Genomic DNA, 20,743 nt, shown 5'->3' with positions numbered 1-20,743 from the left:
CAGATATTTCTTGTTATGTGTTTGTATTCCAAAGTACTATGTATATATTTCACATCATGTGTATTATTCATCATGTCTATTTCTCCCTCATAATGAGCTAATTTTATGAATTATTTATTTTTTTAGCTGGTGAACAACTAGATCCTCTGACAGTTGCTCAGAATCTTGATTCCTGCTCGGTTGTGTTGGATTCGCTCATGTTATCTGAGCATGAATCACTTACCATCTCATATGAGCTTTTGGAACAGTTTAATCTGAAGGTTATCAGCTCATCTAGTGGTCTCATTGTGAAAGGTGCGTTTGCTGTCAATTACACATGCAATAGAATCTTGTCAATGCTATTCTCATCTAGCATTATAATTTCCATCATTGTCTTCATTATCATTTTCATTACTGTCATTTTTTTAAATATAATCCCATGATCATCATGAGTATTATCATCATTGTAACCATCATCATCATCTGCATCATTTATTCCTATCCTTATACTGTTTCACCATCAGCATCATCAATTTTATCATCATCGTTATTCTTTGTCCTCAATATCATTATCATCATTGCTATTATCATCGTCATCTCAATAACTTCATCATTGCTATTATCTTCATCATTACCAGTATCATCTATATTACCACCATGATCATTATCATAATCAATATTATACATAATCATCATTTTGATCTAAATTGTTTAGGTATTCAAAGTATTGAAAATTACGAAGAAGTACTACACGACATCATCTACACAAACGATCGAGGACATGACTACAGAATCTTCACGGTACAATGCACCGAGTTAAATGGACGCTACGTTAGTAATGAATTTATGGTTCAGGTATGTTAGTCATCCAATCTATTTTTCATATTCTCTATATTGAAGTGGAATTTTCACAAGCTTATTTCATATTTGTAGTTTGAGCAAATTCATATTTCCATCTGTTGTTAAAATATTGCAAATATTGTGCTCCACCATTGTTGCAATGATCACCTCAGTTTAAGAGAGAGAACACAGATGCATCGGACATCTTTGTAAATTAACATAGATATTAGAAAACCAGTAATTTTTGCAAAATAAAAAAGGTTGATCTTCGCAAGGATATAAGTCTACTAGAACCTGCACAGACTCTGTTATTTGGGTAACAGGATCCATGATCTAGTACAGTAGTAGTAGTCAGACAAATTGAACTTCAGTCAATCAGTAATCATCAGAATCAGTGCATTGTGAATGATGCTACCTCAAATATGGACCGACTTTCTGAAAATTGGGTAAAAAGTGTTTAATGGACGTAATCTTGGAAGTTGTTTGAAAAAAATGTGCTTGGAATTACAAGAAATCCAGTTGATTATTGAACTACTGGTGTTGACACAGAATAAGATGTTTTCCAAATAAACTTAGCTCTAGCATTTATTATGTTTTGTCACTTGCTCAGCAAGTTGATGATTACTTTCACAGTCAAGGTTTAGCGAACCGAGGCACACACGTGTGTATCGTATTAATACAGCTTTATTTCAACCACTTATTTGAGTAAAGTAGTTCTTCAGGTATCGGAGAGGATTACATCATGTTATATAAATATTATTTAGGACACTGCCTCCATCATTCAAATTGATTCTTGAACATAAATATAATTAGTTTTTTGTTTTTGTTTTTTTTTTTTGTAGTTTTGTATTTCTAATATATGGTTACCTAATTTGTTTTAGATTTGTTTTATATAGATCTTACATATTAAGTATAGTTCTTTGGTCTAGTTTTTCTTTCGTTCTAATCATTGAAATTAATAATTTTGTACAATATTAATCAAAATAGATTTGATATAATAGTTGGGATAATTATAGGCTTTGTGGGTATAGTCCTCTTGGTAGTGATCCTACTGTACCCTGCATTCATCTTACAGGTATTACTCACTCATATTAAGGGTTTTAGGTTTTAGTTCTTGTGGTTCTGTTCTGTGATGCCCTGTATTCATGATGGAAGACTATAGATCTAAGCGGCCATTCCAAGGCAAATCAAGGTAACTTAAAAATATAATTGCAGTTACCTTGTTTTGCTATGGGACAACCGTAGGCTGTGTGGATCAAGTCACTGTCAATCTTGTACCCTGTGATTATGTACTCTGTATAAATACAGGCCTCTTTGATCTAAGCATTCTTGTTCTTGAAAAATGTAAATAAAATTATTTCCTCTCTTTTAGTTGACAATTCTGCACAAAAAATTAACAGCTAACCCATTGCCAAAGCAAATGGTGCCAAAACTAGTAAAGCCGAGGTTACAAGGTCCAGAGCTGCCGAATGAGCTGTTGAAACGCAAAGATCACATGATGTTCAAAGCAGCCAGTAATGGACAAGAAGATATCTCACAGAAAATAACATCAAAGAATTATAAGTCAACAGTTGGTGGCTCTAGTAAGTACATAAGTATTGTTTTTTATATCTTCATTTTTCATTTATTTATAATTGATTTTTATAAAATTTAATCTTAACATAGAAATAGATTCAGCAGTTGAAGTCAGGCTCTGCTGGAAAAAAAATTGATATTTTGTACAGTGAAGTTTCATCAAATATGCTTTTTGCGTCTTAGAAAAAATTGTGCAGCTTATCGAAAAATTTTGTTCAAAAGAATAGAAAAAAGCAAGGATTTGTGTAGTTAGTTTTTTTATATTTTTGTTTCTTTCTGACCTCATTTTTCTAATGAAACATAGATATTAGCTCTTGAGATATTTTGAAAACCCATGTGTTTCACATCAATTATTTCTGACTCAAGTTCATTGCAAATTCTTTTGTCTGCAATTCATTGCAAGTTCTTTTGTTCTTAGCGTGATCTTTGTCCATCTTCTTCTGTATTCCTGTTTCTATTACCCCAAGCTGTATGCAGATGCTTTGTATAACGTCAATTACAGTTTCTATTGCGTTGCAAAATTTTCATGGTGTTTTTTTTTCTCTTAGTCATCTTTGACTAAAGGCATAGAAATAGGAGATGTTTCAAACAAGTTATCATTCTAATGTTGAAGGCTCAAATGATTTTTTATTTGAATAATATGTCAGTCTTATTTTAAAGCACATATTGCTAGCAGCCCTAGGCCCCTCTCATTATGCACCCCGGTCTTTTGAACGCATATTAGCTCCCTAAGGCGAATCTTCTATAATGTTGTAACTAAAATGTGACTGCATGGCATTCAAGCATATCAGGTACAACATGGATGTATTACCTTGTCCATGAAAAGAACCAAAAGGTCAGAAAAGAACTAAACACTGATCTATGGTTGATTTTTACCATTGCACCAACAATGTGAGGTTCTTTGTTGAATGCTGAATATGGCTTAAGCATCAAGGTAAGTTTTTAACAGTATCATGAAGTAATTGACAAGTAAACTCCTACTTGCAGTGGAAAATTAAAACACAACATTTGATTTAATCATCTTGTTACTTTTGTGAAAGATACAAACGCCTGTGTTGAGCTAAAGCAACTAAGACATTTGAAAAGCTTACAATCAGTTAAGGAATTTATTAGCCTTGCCCGTAAAAAATAATACTAATAATAATAATAATAATGTAATATTTATATAGCGAATATTGCACATTCCCCTTAGCACTTTAAACAGAATTTATATAATTATTAGGTAAATAATACCATTCTTGTGTTCTTTCCAGACCTTTGTAAATTAGTTTTGAAATGATTTTGTATTAAGTAATTGAAAACATTTTCTGTTTTTTTGTGTGTATAATTTGAAGTTAATATCTTATTTTGTACTTTGGTTATATATAGAAACTTGCATTATGCTATAAGTATAATTATAACTAGAAAGTGATCTATTCAATGTCTTGAATTTCTTAGGGTTTTTCCATATTTTATACAAGACCATAATATCCTTAATCAATTGAAGCAGCTGTCCTTTGACCTGACTTTGTCATATTCAGCGAGTATGTTGATCTAAATGAGGTCACATGCTACATGTCAGCCAATCATAGGAGAACCAGGAGGATGAATTATTCATGATAAAAATTATGGAAGTTCGTGACAGAAATTTTATTATCAGCTTAATCTCTTGTTCAATTTGTGCACTAACACTTAGATAGTAAATTGATAATTAGTATCTAATTATGCATGAGTACATTCTGTCAAGCAAGAAGCTTGAAATATTTGTGCATTTGTTCATCATTTTATCTTGTCCTCAATCTAACCTTCCTTGAAGTACACCTTCTTTATATTGTTAGTTTTTTTTTTTTTTTTTTTTTTTAGGATATATTAATATATTATTTCGAAAAAAAATGTTTTTTTAATTACTTTTTCCATTTTTTAAATTATTTTGTTAATGCCATATCTAGCATAATTAAGGAAGGCTTAATTTATTCGGGCAATTTTTATAATTAAATGTGTTTATTTTTGTATCAAGTCAGTCAATAATTATTACTAAATCATTATATTATCGCTCATTCTCTTTCCCCATATTTTGTTTAAATATGATCCGGTAAATTCTTATACAAGGGAAACAAATGAGTTACATGTGGAGTGTTAATAATCTATTGACATTGTTGCAAACCCATTTTACTCTAGTTATATATTCTTAATACCAACTGATCCATGCTAATGCCATAAATGGGTTTTCCATGTAGCAAGTGACATTTCCAGTAATCCAGAGGAAGGGTTTTCCATGTAGTGAGTGACATAAACAGTAGCAGACAGAATGGTTTGTTTAGGTTGCTACGCCAGAAGCCTGCCTTGACATCACATCCTATTCGTCACTCTTAGTATTTCAATCTCAACGATTCGTGTCACTTCCTTCTGAGCGAACTTAGAGTGTGTCTCCTTTTCCTGTTCTGTAGTAGAAACCTCCATCGTTGATTGTTCTCCTGTATATAGTGTGTTTAAGTCATTATACCCATTTTCGCCATTGTGTAAATTGTTAAGATGATGCTTAACATTTTAGCTCAAGGTATGTTGTCAATGGAATATGTTGTTAATTTTCATAATAGATTGGTAACTTTATGGTTAGAATCACATGACTATTATTTCAAGTCGTATACTTTTATGCTCGTTAGGATCAGAAGTTAGTGTGACACGCAAGCATCGGGATTCTCCATACAGCCTCACAGCTGGCTTGCTCATGGACTTGTGGGAAAGAAGCTGAGTATAAGCTGTTTAGAAATTTATTGAGCAATGGACAGGAATTAAGTAATAGTTAGGAAGGAGAGTTAGATAAATGGAATCCTTGTTTTATTTTGGATATCCATTAATATGTTGTTATTCATTACTGTCTGTATTAAAATAACATTCTTCTAAACAAAGATCGAAAGAAATTCATGAAATCACATTATAAAAAGATGGTAAATTAAGAGAATAAATGCTATATGAGTGTCCAATGAAAGGTTATGTAATATTTTTTACAGAATGGCATTAATAAATGTTTTTTCCTTGATTCATTTTCCCACTTTAGCAAGACCAAAATGCATTTTTAATTTCTACTTGTATTTTTCTCATGATAAATGTCTGAGTTAAATATTTCTACACTATTTCTCAACATAAATGAAATAGCATGGATTTAAAGTAAATAACTTGTTTTTCTAATTGTGTTGTTGTTGGTATTGTTAATTGCTTTAATGAAGGGGAAGGCTAAGCTTTAATGTATATTTTTTCATGATATTGCCTTTTACAAATACAAACTGAAGTCAAGTGTAGAAAGCATTACTGTATGCTTACAAATTGGCCTTCGCCTTTGAACCTTCTTGTCTTTGCTATATTCTCAACTTTAATCTTATAAAATCAGTTTCAGTTTTACATTAATTTACATCTATGTTTAATACATTTAGTCTAAAAAGCACTTTTAATTCTTGCAGTTCTATTAAGTTGATAGAAAAGGATGAAAACAAAACTTAATTAATGGATAGTATGTTGTGTAGATACACAGAATATTGCTAGTGTAGTAGATTGCTAGTTTCAGTAATGCAAACGCAACTCCAGTATTGATTATACATTTTACCTTTGAATTGACACAGCAAAGAGAAAGTGACAGTCATGTTATACTTAACACAACAATTAGCTAACATTACCTATTTATAGCTTTAAATGAATCTTACATAACAAAGAAAAAAACTTCAGTTAAAAAGTGAATTGAAACAATTAAATTTTTAACACATTTTTAAGGAATTGTAATTTCCATCATCATTTATATTATTGTAGGGGATAACTCTGTGAAAGAGCCATTGAAAATTCAAAGGAACTTTAACATGATATCATTTTGTACGTATTGTAATTTTGTATTGTTTTTGTATTTTGTTAATTTACACCGTAGGACACAGGTGGACAAAGTGCAACCCGACAGCGATTTATTTTTTGTGGCCGCGAAAATGAATTAGAAACCCTATATGTGTGGCCCACCCAACATTTTTGACTAGAAAACATCTTGTTTTTTTAAGGCTGACACCGATCATCTATAAAAAGTAATGTTAAACCTGAGAATAGATTGGTATAAAATCAGTGCATGAAGGTTTTTCGAAACACACTGTAAACATCAACCGATTTTCATGTCTGTAGGAGATGTTGCTGAAGTTTTATTAGAAAGTTGAAAGCGAACTTAATACTGTAGTCCATGACATGCTATTATTGTGTAACATATTGTGATATTGATGTTTATCAACTGGAATTGCATGATAGCAGCTAAGGTTACAATACTGTAACACCATTATCTCATCAGGACCGTAGAGGTATAAATTTAAAATTCATCTATAGCAGGACATGCTGTATAAGTGACTGACATTGTCTGGGACATTGACTTGTGTTGTGTGTCAGGTAGAGATATTATGTAGAAAAGTGGGAATCATTTACTCATTACTATCCAAGTAATAATAAATAAAGCTATAACATGTGTTTGTGACTACCATAACTTTTTATTGATACCACTTGTTTTGGATACTTCTGAGGCTTCTTCAGGTGTTAATATTTACTGAAATGTGTGGTTCCTGTTGACTCATCCATTCTGGTTTACCTCCATGGCAACATAAAGCTAATGTTTATATTTATTGTCTCATGTTGTACTACCAGTGTGACCACCTTGGAAGGTTTTGTGTATTTACATTATGCACCTTTTGTCACTCCATGTACACACTAGCCTTAGATCAGTTTCTTTTAGTTTAATGTTCAGTACAGTATATTCAGTAGAGGTACAATCGGTTTGTAGTACAATTGGTTTAAAGTAAATTTGGTTGCAGTACAATTGGTTGCGGTACAGATGGTTGAGGTGTAGCAGTTATATTTAGCTTCTTCAAATTGGTAGCCTCATTGGTTTACTGGAACTTATTTTTTAGTTGAAATGTTAATTTTGTCTTTTAAATGTTGTTTATTTCATTTTTTTAAAAGTCAATAGTATTGTTAAATGTTATAATACATTGTAATGTTTTTGTTTAGTCAATGTCATATATTGCTTATTTCTTTTGTTTTATCTTAATCGGTCAATGTCATATATTGCTTATTTCTTTTGTTTTATCTTAATAGGAAGTTCCTTAAGATAGTATATAAACAATTAATTTTTGTTTATATATAAATCTATGTCATGAATATTCATGAGGTACATTTATGATTGATTGGTTATCAATGATTTGTATATTTCTTATATGATGAGACTATTAGTTTAGTACTTGATTTGATCATTTGTGTTAAGGCAGATGTGAAGACAAGAACTGAGGTTAAAGGAAACCCAAAGGTGAATTAATTTACTGTCTTCAAGTGGCTTCACATGTAAATCATACATTGGAGATTTCAGGATATTTACATTTTCATCTGGCATATGAGGATGTATAAGACTCACTAGAGAATATATGTAAAAATGTTGTACAGCTAATGTTATAATTGATAAATGATTATATATATTTTTGGTTCATAAATAAATACTGTAATTTCTTTTTACTTGTTTATATTTCAGGTAGCATTATGACAGCGTTAATAGTAATTTGCGTCGGTTTCCTGGCTTTTGTTGTTTTCCTTGGATTGTTCCGCATTTACATGGTCCATCGCAATAGTGGTGAAGAGAAACAGGACATGGACTGGGACGACATGTCATTGAATATCACAATAAACCCAATGGACGTAAGTTAACCTTCTCAATCACAATATTAAAGTTTATTATTAAATGTAACCTATATTAAAGATTATTATTAAATGTGACCTTGAGAGCCATAGCAGTTAGATTATTTTTGCTGTCTACCACTTACAGTGAATATCACATGTTATTAAAATGTAGGCCTACTTACAGTGATACATTGTGTGAAATTAACAGAAGAATTATCGCCCATTAAAGATTAACATACAGTAATAATTCTCTCGCCGATTCTTACACCACATTGACATTTCCCTCCCTAGTCATTTTAAAACAGTGCCCGCAGTACGTTGTTTGTGTATGGTACTATAGAAATAAAAGCCCAATACTATTAATACATGAATCTACTTGTGAAGGTACGTTAATGAGGCTTTCCGCTAACCCCTACCAATGGTTACTAAAGATCACACAAAAGGACAGCCATTCAAGGAGAAACATGTGTGGGTTAAGCAACATGTATTTTTGGCTACCTTATAGAATAACACATTCATTCGGTTGTAAGTTGATTGATACCCCTGAAAGATCGACTGTTTTTGTAACGCACATTCCGTTGTGCCATCAGTGTTGTTATGGTTAATTCCCATAAAAAATATAGTAAAAAAGTAAATAATTAAAAATTTAGCTTTAGAAGTCTATTCTCTCATTCTCCTTAATCACCTTCCCATTAATAATACCCCATACATTGTATGCCATTGTTCTTTAGTCCATTAGAAACAAAGCACAAAATATTTTATTATTTTTTTATTCTGATTGTTGTTTAATATTGTCTTTACTTTAAATACTGTTGACATTTACAATTTAAATTAAGAGTAGCAGATCATACTAATTTATGCTAAAATCAATGATACAAAAAACCCCAAATCTTCCCTTTGCACTTACTCTATCAAGGCCAACAACCTCATTATAATTAGCCTGTAATTCTAAAAATGAAACATGATTAGGCCTAGATAAGTGGTTTGTGTAACTTTACTGAAAGTGAAGAATTGATTTCAGTCTGAATTTTATATGATCCAGATGGTATCTGATACAACATGTTTTCTAATGCATGGCAGTGATAACCATGGTATCTGCAAATGATTGATAATAGGCAAGCAGAGTGATAACTTTGTTCTCTGGTTTCTCAATCAATGTGATTACATTGTTCTTCCTAGTTTAAAAAACACAATATGAAAAAATATAAATGTTAAAAAGAGAATGAAAATGTTTTGCAATACATACCAATTTTATAACTGGAGAAAACAAAATATGAACACATTAATTTAGCTATTAGGTATCAGAACAATGATTTTATTAGACCTTTCTCTAGCCTTTAAAAGTAGTAAAATATTTTCAGGCTATTTCCTATTTTGTTCTTCATGTTTGAATTGAAAAAAAATTATCAGATATTTGAGGAGGATGTTAATAATATTCCCTTTGTTTTCCTTTGTACTAAATGAAATTGAAGCAATGATAATTAACACTTGTAGGTAATACATGTTGAATTAAGATAATAATATTAAGAACTTTTGTCTCTTTCAGCCTGAAAATGCCCAAGAAGTAATGGAAGATACGGACAGTAGCGAGGATGAGGATGAAAGTGCCAACAATAGCGACGAGTCTGAAGCAGAAGAGGAAGAGGAGGTTTTGGAACCAGTAAAAGGATCTCCATTGGAATGGGATGATGGCAACTTAAAAATGTAATTGGGACAAGTTTTCAACAACAAAGAAAATCTCAACTTTATATGTTTCTTATTATCATACCCCTACAAAAATATATCGATAAATGTTTTTAAATTATTTTTCCTTTCATAGCACTGTTCGACATTTACATATTTGGTGTTTTAAGTGTTTTTAGTGGTATAAATTGAGCAGTGAGGCAGGGGAAGAAATGATGTAATTTTTGAGGAAAAAAAATGAATGTATTAATAATAATAATATAATGTAAACAAAGGTTTTGAGAATTGAATGATCAGCATTGCTTTTATTCAATTGACTCAAGTTTGTGGAGGTAGTCTCTGTAGGTGCTCTCATTCGTATATATTGTAAATTTCCCTATGAAGAAGAATAAGCAATCCAAGAAGTATTAAAATATGTTCTTGTTCTTAATGGTTACCATACTGCTGCCTTGATTGTAGCCCTTTCCTGTTAATACACTTTTAAACACAAAATCATAAAGGCCAAGTTCGTTCCAGTAACCTAAAATCTTTTGGTATAGATTATTATTACCGTAACTATATGGAAATATCGGATCAATATAATTTTCACTTTTGGATGTGCTTAAATATATGCAGATATTTAAGCATGTCCTTTTTCTAATTTATACCGTAATATTAATTTAGTAAGGAGTGGGTTTTCTTTATTCATCATGGGAATTATACCGACAGCAGTATGGTAATCGTAGAACATAGAATTTGACTAAAAAGGCAGTTGATCCTATTATACAGGAAACCGTATTTTTAAAAACCAAAGCGGCCTCATTTATTTGACAAGCCGAAAAAAAAGCTTTAGGTGGCGGGTGACCAAACTATCTCACAGGACTTTGCCGTCTTTTTCCATTGTTATATCATCCCAATGTACAAAGTGGGAAATAAAGTGTAGGATAATGAGTAAAAATGTATCTTGAATAAAGTATGTACAAAGAGAGAGTTGAGTGTTATGAAAGGTTCAACTTCAGTGGGGTGAGGGAAGCAAGATATTCAAGAAATTATGTGTTAATTATTGTAAGATTTTAAGTAATAATATTTTTTTAAAGTCAAGATTGCATGTAATTTTTGAGTGCATTTGTTAGTTTGGTGAGTTGCTTTCTTCTCAATACTCATATTGCTTCAGTCTTGAGCTTCTTGTGATGGAGAACAGTAAGATATTTTTTTGAAGAAAGGGCAATTTTTGACCATTCCTAGAATGTTTTTGAAAAATGATTGACAAATGATTATGAATATATAGGAAGATGATTACAGTATTTTTTGAGAAAGGGAAAAAGTAATTTACTGGACTTCTTATTTAATTAATTCTTAATTTCTATTGTAATAAAAAGTGTGTTTTAATGTGAATTGGTTTTTTGTAGAAAAGTACTTGCCAATATTTCATTTGTTATCTATATATTTATGAATTTTGGTAAAATAGGAATACAATACATGTATGGATAAAAAGTAAAAATGACAAGATAGAAAGTGGTTTAATTGGATAAATACTAAAGTAGAAAGAGGAACAAACTTGTCCAGACAGAATGTTAGCAAGTAACACTTTTGTGCATCTCTATTTAAAATGTTAAAGTTTATTGGAAAAGTTGTTTTATTCACGTGTCGCACGTTGAATGGTTTTATTGTCAATTAAGATTTAAATTTGTTCATCGTTGTTTTCTTGTCTTAAATGTTCTGCTTTCAGTATTAAAGTGTAGAGATGTTAATGTTGGAGTATTTTTTGTTCTTATTAATTTTATTAATTATTCCTTTTTTATTATATATTGCAAGCTACATCAGATATAAATGGGGTGTACAGTAGTAAATTAAGCATTAAATAAGGCCATAAAATTAATCCACTAGTGTTATCTGTTTTAACAAATACGATATCAATTATTGAGTTTACTATAAATCCTTAGAACGCACTTTTTGTATATTATGACAGATTTTAGGCAAAACAAAAACTGTTTTGATTTTATGTATGTTTGCTAGCAAACATTGCGTGTAATCTTTCATAGATAAGAATACTGTAGTAATGGTAAATAAGATAATGTTATTGCTATAATTATTATACAGTAATAAAAAACTGTGTTGTCTCTAGATCTTAATAATGTACCTTGTGGCTTGTAATATATCAATTCATTCGCTGTATATGTTGTTAGTCGAAAAGTTCTACAAAAACACAAATATGAATTACGATTATAATCATCCAAATCAAAAATTGTATCCAAAAATACATCAAAATTTATCTCTTTTACTTGTGACATTAAAAAAAAAAAATCAGTCATCTTTTGTGGAGCTTTTCATCAACTTTTATCTAAAATTATACAAAACTAAGGAAAAAATATGGGTGTCGATTTAATACTATATATATTATTCCTTTCAAGAGAAACTTTCATGGTTTTTTTTTTTTCCAACATGAAGCCTATTTGCAGGTGGATAATTATTCTCATTATTTTCAATTTCCTCATTAAATCATTTCAATGTAAACAAATTATACTCAAAAAGCAAGAATTTGAAAAAGATTGGATTGAGAATGTTGAAATACGCTCCGATAAATGCATGTTAGTGCAGGAATAGAGAACCGTGCCTGTAGCAGTTGTACATGAAATTTCCCATTTTTTTTTGGCAAAGTTAAGTTTTCTCCAATGTTTCAACTTATTCAAGGTTCTCCAACAAACAGGTTAACTTTCAGAATGGACTTGTATAATTTATCACTTACTATTTTTTGCTTTATCTTTCTGTGTGTAAAGTGGCTTTATTAAAACTTCTCAATTTGATTGACCCCAAAAAGTGACTGATTTTCTTTCTTCTGTTGTCAATGTTTCTTCAAATGCGAAATATATTAATATATTAATATTGATATTAATGCCAGACTGGCAAAGGCAAACAGCGCCTTTTGGCAGGCTGTTCAAAAGACTGGAACATTAAGCATCTGAAAATGCACAGAGAGCACATCTTATATACTTCCGAGTCCTGGTCATAGGTCATCTGTAAATGCCACCTACGACTCCTTAAGCGCTGCCTCCACATCATCCTTATGGACGTATTTTCAGGATGGAGGATCATCACTTGCCCAAGATTGTGCTGTATGGCAAACTCTCTTCTTGTAATTTGACTTGTAAGCCACTAACATGCATTCAGTAGACAAGGATCTTCATAAATCTTGGTTGGGAAGTCAAGCCAATGATGTCAAAAGTTTTTATTTATCGGACTACTTGCCATTTTGACCCAGAAAGATTTGGGAACTCGCAGCTATTATGTAAAAAAATGTATGTGTATTGTGTAGGGGCATGTGTGTGTATGTGTTTCGGTGTTTGTATATCTGCATGTGCAGGTATGTTTGTATATACAGTGTATATAAATGTATGTAGTTTTACATATGTGTATGTATGTAGGCCTATGTGTTTGAATATGTGCATGTATGTATGTATGTATGTCGATTATCCATCACCTACCCCATGGCTTTTTTGGACATGACTTTCGTTAGTGGTATACACTTTTATACGTTTATCATGAGTCTTATAGTAGCCTATAAATTTTTGGAGGAGTGGCTCAAACATTTCGGGCAATATACATCATACATTAATTGGTAGCACGTAGTCCGGAAGGAACGACAGGATACCAGGGGAGCCTACTTGCACAACCACCTGAAGAAGTGGTGCGAACATCCAACATACTTGCACACATCAATGCATGCCTGAAGATGGTCCAGATCAAATCAAAAATTACATAAAAAAGGCAAGTCCCCTTATCGCATTACGTTATTGGGTCCAAATGTGATAAATATAAACTGCATGTTTTTTACAGTGTTCAGCATCTCTTCCTAACCTCAACTTTGCTTTAGTTTGTGGCGATTCTCGAGCATTTGGTGAGATACTTCGCATATAGGAGGCCTCTCTTAAAGCTGTCGCGCTTGAAGTAATATAAAAATTCGTGCCCCGGGCGCCAAAACCTCTAGCTACGCCACTGCTTGTTTGTATGTGTAAATCCGGGTACTCAATGCATAGCACGGTTGTCGGCCGACGTGATTCTAGAACGCAACGCCATGATGCACGCACAACAGATTGTTTTAAATGACATCAGCTCAGACTGCCAGTGACAATCAACAGCGGCGTTGCCTCCACAAGTAGCAGAGTTGGATTCATAGTACGAATGTCGTATGACACAGCGATTGCCTGGCTTTAGACATTTAATAAAAATTTTAACACAGTGTAGAACAAAAGGACAGCAAATAATGAGCAAATCATTTTGTTCCAACATATAATGTGTTATATTTATTAAATTATGAACGATGCATTTTGAACCACAGTATAACAAGCACGTTTTGAAAAGTTCTGAAAGACTTGTTTTCAAAACTTTAAAAAGAAATAATTTTTGTGCCATGATAACATTTTCAATACAAAAGCATAAATTTCTAAAGATTCAGTTAGCATATTAATATTTTGAACAATTTTGAAAAGTTTAAAGTACAGTATGGCGATAACCTGTTTTTCTGTGGACGAAGTTCTGAAAGACTTGTTTACAAAAATTTAAAAAGAAATAGTTATTCTATCGTGATAATACTTTCAATACAGAAGCATCGATTTCAGATAGCATATTAATAAAGTAATAAAGTAAAAGTGAATTCATATTAAAAGTAAATTTCAAAAATAAGTTTTAGATAGGACATTAGCACCAGTGTTTAAAAATCTTAAAATGTAAATACAGTATGGAATAAATATTTTATATGGATGCATTATGAAAGACTAAAAAAATCTATTAATTTTTCAAATTCCCTTAATAATGTGCTAGAAAACTCAGGTCTAGAAAACTCGTATCTCACATCTGAGTTTTCTAGATACAAGATACAACATATGAGTAGAATTATATGAAAGAACAATACCATTAAATGTAACACAACATAATTATACAAGGATATATAAATTGTTAAAAAAATAAAATTATATACAGTAATGAAAGAACAAGACCATTAAATGTAACATAACATTAATATATATATATATAAGATAAATAAAATTATGTATAGTAATGAAAGAACAAGACCATTAAATGAAACAATGTAATTATTTACAAGGATATATAAATTAAAAAAATAAAATTATATAATGAAAGAACAAGACTATTAAAGGTAACATAACATAAATATATACAAGGATATATTAAATTAAAAAATTAAAACCGAAAGGTCCACTGATTAATCTCAGATGAGATAGTATAATACATACTCCAAGTATCGAAATCACGATGGCGAGCATTTCGATACTTAATTAAGTTATATAAAAATTAAGTTATATAAAAATTAAGTTATATATTGAAAGAATGAGCACCATTAAAAATATATTTCAAAAGAACCCAACTGTGGTGGATGGCAATTAGTGAATGCATGCAAGACATTTCCTATATTGCACAACAATACAAGTCTACTGTAGTAGTGCGGGAAAGTCCCTTTTAATATTTCTTTCAAATTCTGCATAAAATCTATGCAACTTGTACATGGCTCAGCATTTACCATTCTTTCCCATTGCAGCAAATTTATTAAACTTATTTTACAGTTAAAGCAACATGAGCACAAAACTTTCTCGTTGTAAAGACTCAAAGGCAAGAAAAATTTAGGCATTGACAGAACAACTAAAATTTCAACATTAGCAGCTAGTACATGTATAACAGTAAGCACATATTCTATTCTCCTAATATTGACTGGCACTTGATTGTTTTTTTTTTTTATTTGACCTTTTTCAGTAAATGGTAAAATATTTACAGATTATATGCTGAAGTTTATTTATTAAAATATGTTAGCCTTTAAACATCCATTGAACGATAAATAAATGAATCTCGGATATTATGGCTTGAGAGAGGTTTGTCAACAGAGGGCACTATGATTTTTGAATTTGCACTAATTTGTACCATAATTTTTCTGATATTTCTGCTTTTACTTCAACAATTTTTTTGTCATTTTATAAAACCAGAATTTTGAAGAAAGACAAGATTTTGAATTGATTTGAAAGAACTATAGTTTAGAGGAAAGACAGGCTTCTTCATAACTTTTTGCATTAAATAAAACAAAATTTTGCTTGTTCACAAAATCAACAAGCTGCGTTAATGGACAAAGACCATCCTGATTTAGTTGGTTACGGCAGAAACGCAGTTTATCAGTCATGTCATCCCCATTGTAGAGTACACGAATAAACTTTTTGTTAAATTTAGACCATGCCTCAATTATAATTCGCGCAGCATAATTTGGCCAACGAAAATCAGGCAGGCCCAAGATAGCTAGAAATGGTGTGATTGTTAAATCGTGACCAGAATATAGAGAAAAACGATGCTTGGTTGAGTTGAAAGATATTGCATCTGTTATCTCCTTCAGCAGTGGATACATAAACAATCTTGCGTGCTTCATGCTTAAGCTGTCGTCATGTGATTTCAGGTCATCTTCTAACTTATCGACGTATTTAAAAACCTCCTGTACTTGGTCCAGATCAAGACACTTGGTAGGACCACATGGCAGCTTTTTATTATGACATAAAAATGAAGTAAAGTGATCAAGAAGTGCAAAGAAGTGTGGTAATTTCGGTGAATGTTGGTCATCACCATACAAAATATTTTTAATGCTCTTTGTGATTTTGCGTGTGTATTCATGATCGATTTTATGTCTTGATTTCTCTAAGGACACCTGGTTAAGAAGATTGTGCACAGCAGAACAATCACACATCTTCCCCTCGCAGAAGTTCAGTGCACGAGTAGTCTTCAGTGCTGGTGTCTTGAGAATCTGATCTTCCGGTAGTAAACCATAGAGTAAAGCGATGGCGCTCTGCATTGTACGAGAATATGTGGTTGAATGCAAGCTCATAACATCCTTGTAGTTAACAGCTTCAGGGTTTAAAAGATTGTGGGGAGTATAAGCATTCCGCAAAAACTCTCCAATTGCCAAATGTTGTCGCCAACCATTTGGAGTCATTTGTGATGTGCGGCATTTCGAGCTGTCAGATGTCAAGGCAGACAAATAGTTCAGGTTTATGGAACTGAAAGCGCTGGTTCGCAATGACGTCTTCAACTTCATATCGGACAACATCAAACTATCCTCTCTCTTTAACAGATCTTTCCACTCATTCAAGTCCGTCGCCAACAACTCAAACATCTGGTCAGGTATCGTTTGGGAAACCATCATTAAGTTGCAGTCTATGTCAGCAGTTTCCATACCATTACTCTCTAATGGGGTTCTGTCACCATGACGTATCAAAACATGAACACTTTGAAGAGCATATCCTGGTACTACAATTCCTGTAATAAGAATTTAGGAGACAATGACTGATGGTACCAATCGCTTTTATAGAAGGCCACAAAAAGTTTATTTTGCTTAAACCCTCTTAAAAATTGAGGTTCAACTCTATTTCTTTACCTTCTTTGCCTGTAGTAGTCAACTCAGGTGGGTTGCAATACCCAACTACTCGCTCTCGTAAATAGGACAATGACGGATCATTTTTAAAATTATCGGCGTAGTATCCTGGCAGCCATTCTTCGTTGGCTTCTAGAAATTGAAATAACAAGTGATAACCATAATTTTTTTAATTCAAAAATAATAATTAAATTAATACAAAATTATTTGATATTAAAAAGTATGCAAAAGAATTACTTGTTTGTTGTTGTTCAGAATTTAGTATATGCTCTTATTGTAAACTTGAGTGCATTCTTACAGCTGTGGGTGCAGTGAAAATAACAGCAGGTTAAAAACATAAGCTCAGATTTTTTTTATATCATCCATGGGTGATCCCTGCCCGTGGCGGATCCAGGAATTAGAAAGGGCCCAGGGAGGGAATTTCACAGATGGAGAGCCTACAGTATATCACCTCTACCCATGGTTGGGGCTGAGGTAAGAAAATTAAAGTTTATGGTACCTCTAGATGGCCTGAAATGGTACTCCCAGAATTATAATTTGAATATAATCATCTTTTCATTTTTTTTAAAATTTAAAATAACATACGAGAACGTAACAAAGACTTGTTGCTATACTTTGACAGCCTGGCTAGAACACGTCCATCTTCAAACAGATTGGTTCTCTGTAGTTTGTGCGGCGGTTTTGTGAAAGACTGTTCATTCCTAGACCCAGTTTTGTCAGTCCAGTGAACAAATTTCACAGGCATTACGACTGTGGGTCCAGTAGGAATTTTCTTAGAAGGCACATTACTTAATGAATACCCTGTAACAAAAAGATGGACATTTTAAGTATGTAATAATAATACAGTATATGTAAAAATAAAAATATAGTATATCAATCAACATGTACTTTTAATTTTATTGATTTTATTTTTTTTTACTGTTATGAAATAGCAATATTTGTGCAAAATCATTACTCTTCGAGCAGATTTTAAGCCCATGCACTATCCCCATCTGTAGGCCTACCCCTAACTCACTCTTCCACTCTGAAAATGCTTTTCTTCAAACACTAAGGTAATTTTAGCAGACTCCTTTTATTTGGGGGAAATAAACCAAATAAGTATTAGATGATATTGATTTAATATACTCACATGAATAGAACAAGAGAAAAAAACAAGCTACAATTGCACTTGTTAAATAACGCCATACTATTCTACCATTCATTATTCCAGCTGGTTGCTAAGCTTCAAAGCTCATGGAAAACACTTCCACTAAAAGCCTGTAGACAAGCAAAAAGCTAAATTAATTTACATATACTGTACTAAAATATTATGATAATTCAATCCAGTTTGAGTGTCTGCCATTAAATCTAGCTTACAATTAATCAACAGTTGATGATTTATTATTACACAAATTATTAGTACAGGAAATATAGCAAAGCTAGACAAATATTATTATTAAATATCATAATGGGTACATCCTGTAGCATACCTTGTACAGTACCTTATGTAAATTTGACAATATATGAACAATTAATTAATTTAAATTGAAAAGATGTTTTTTATTTTTAAAATATTTCAATAATCACATTGTTTTTTTTTTTCCCAGTAAGTCATCAAATTATTAATAATAATGATGATGATAGATGATGATGATGATAATAATAAATAATAATAAAGCAAAATGGACATTGCACAGTATATAATACCTAATATAATTGTTCATAGGCACATACAATACATACTTTAAAGTTCAAATTCAATGTTAAAAATTTTAAACAAAACATGAAGCAGGTACACAATGAAAAATCATCATGTTCTTTTAACATATTACATGTGTGCCGTGGATTTACATTACTATTGTACAGTACATGCCAACATTTATTAGCTACGAATAAAAAGCATAAAATAAAGAATAGTACAGTAATAATACAGTTAGACAATTTATATAGTGCATAATGCACAAAAAAACCTTCTATGTACTTCACTCCAGGGGGAGAAAAATAATAACTCAAGATAGTGCCATGATAGTTTAAAAAAATGATAATTCCAACACAAACCTTGGTACAAGATGTCTATGTTCAGGAGGGAGACACGTCACAAGACTCAGAAGAGAGTTAAAGACTGCAATGCCTTTTAACTATACATTATTGCTCTAACCTGGCTAGACTAATGTTGCAGTGTTGCAGCAACAGTAGCATAGAGGGCCAAACTATAGGAAATAGCTAACAAAATCTCAATCTGTGTATGTAAGATATGACGAAACAAATTCTATGTTATTTCCTGTTTAAATCACTGCTTATGTTTAACATCTTGATGCATACAAAATTGTTTACTGAACTCTGCGAACTCAGAATTTTAACAGAAAACAATGTTTACACAGTAATTTGATTTTTTAAGCCAAACTAATTTACTCAACACTTATAATTATAAATTATATTTTCCACCATTTTTCAACAATTAGTCTGACAATAAGTAATCAACTTTTCATTGCTGAGTAAGATCTACACTGTAGTCATACTGTAATTCATGCCACAGGGGGGTTGACGGTACTTGTTGAAATTGCAAATTGCGAACCCCCACTGAGTCACTAACTAAAAAAAGTAGGCAACCTAAAAATAGGACAACGAAAAAATATTAATATTAATACATAGACCTAGGCTTATAATTGACATATAAATAGTATAAATAGTACAATGCATGTTTTTCAACATCATCTATTCCCCATCGCATTGCCCAGCCTGAACCCACAGCTGCCGTATTACAGTAGCAGTACTATATAGTATTACACAATAAGCTCAACTTTAGGACAAATATAAAAATTTATTCGATTATCACTCCCGTCCGCGTCCAAAATTCGGGAAATATTAATGCAGGAATAAAAAAAAATTTTTTTTTTTGCCGCATCAATTATTTCAACAGCATAAAAATAACAATGCAATTTTGTGACTTCAAATACATTTTCTTTAAAAACCTGTAAAAATTAAACCAGTTTTTATACAATATTTACTATTTTAGAGACCAAAAAATATAAACAAAACAGTTCCTCCCTCATCGATAAAAACAAAATAATCTGTTGTTCCGATTAAAAACAAAAAAAAAACCCGCCCTCCTTCATTATTATTTTTTTTTTTTTTAAAGAGTGATAATCTAATAATTTTTTCTATATGTGCCCTTAGTCAACATACCAGTACGACGTGTCTGTCACAGGGGACATCCTTTGTCGGTTTCGTCAGCCCTAGGCCTTGGTCTAGGCTAGGCCTAGCTAGATTTGATCAGTCAGCTAACATATACTTTATCTAATACTATCCATACTAATGAAAGATGTTTTTAAATTGCACACTAGCAGTACGATTAAGATGAAATGCTGTTGTAGACTTCGGTTTAGTTGTAAAAACCTCCTTCGTTCATCCCACTTTGTTTACATTTTTTAGTGAGCCAACCATAAAATCCGTAAACCAATTATTACATCCGTTCGTTACCGTTTAACCAAAGATACTAGAAACAAAGATACTAGAAATACAAGATAGAGTTCTCCACACAAAAAAAGTGTTCCACCGTGTTCCACCGAAATGCATGGTGGGAATACGAAAAATGGGACGCCCCCTACAGCTGGATCTAAAAAA

General features: G+C 31.8%; 2 protein-coding genes across 4 annotated transcripts in view; one reads left to right on the top strand and one right to left on the bottom strand.

The window, feature by feature from the left end:
• Positions 1-12,537, top strand: part of LOC117101840 (calsyntenin-1-like) — a 53,637-nt gene extending 41,100 nt beyond the window's left edge. For both annotated transcript variants that reach the window (XM_033241945.1, XM_033241944.1), the window contains 5 exons: positions 127-294; positions 695-834; positions 2,192-2,402; positions 7,913-8,076; positions 9,605-12,537. In XM_033241945.1, coding sequence (XP_033097836.1) covers positions 127-294; positions 695-834; positions 2,192-2,402; positions 7,913-8,076; positions 9,605-9,766 — 845 coding nt within the window. In that variant the 3' untranslated portion in view covers positions 9,767-12,537. The remainder of the gene's footprint in view (positions 1-126; positions 295-694; positions 835-2,191; positions 2,403-7,912; positions 8,077-9,604) is intronic.
• Positions 12,538-13,993: 1,456 nt separating this feature from the next.
• On the bottom strand, positions 13,994-20,626 carry LOC117101839 (2-phosphoxylose phosphatase 1-like). 2 transcript variants are annotated; one of them, XM_033241943.1, is made up of 6 exons: positions 20,306-20,626; positions 19,178-19,358; positions 18,270-18,397; positions 17,726-17,941; positions 17,144-17,272; positions 13,994-17,025 (listed from the first exon to the last, which is right to left on the bottom strand). In XM_033241943.1, exons 3-6 carry the CDS (start codon positions 18,340-18,342, stop codon positions 15,755-15,757), a joined length of 1,689 nt encoding a protein of 562 aa, XP_033097834.1. In that variant the 5' UTR covers positions 18,343-18,397; positions 19,178-19,358; positions 20,306-20,626; the 3' UTR covers positions 13,994-15,754. The 2 variants fall into 2 exon arrangements, with proteins under 2 accessions (XP_033097834.1, XP_033097833.1); XM_033241942.1 differs by lacking the exon at positions 19,178-19,358.
• Positions 20,627-20,743: the final 117 nt, after the last annotated feature.

Source organism: Anneissia japonica, unplaced genomic scaffold, assembly GCF_011630105.1.
Source record: "Anneissia japonica isolate Jap-2015-1 unplaced genomic scaffold, ASM1163010v1 scaffold4988_len2956909_cov206, whole genome shotgun sequence".
NCBI lineage: Eukaryota > Metazoa > Echinodermata > Crinoidea > Comatulida > Comatulidae > Anneissia > Anneissia japonica.
Note: the sequence above shows the minus strand (reverse complement) of the source record. Positions and strands in the feature narration are given on the sequence as shown.

Coding starts and splice junctions, on each gene's coding strand:
- LOC117101839 (XM_033241943.1), bottom strand. CDS start 18,342: ATGAATGGTAGAATAGTATGGCGTTATTTAACAAGTGCAATTGTAGCT. Junction 17,273..17,725: donor CAAGTCTTTGTTACGTTCTC/GTATGTTATTTT, acceptor TTCAATTTCTAG/AAGCCAACGAAGAATGGCTG. Junction 17,026..17,143: donor GACTACTACAGGCAAAGAAG/GTAAAGAAATAG, acceptor TTCTTATTACAG/GAATTGTAGTACCAGGATAT.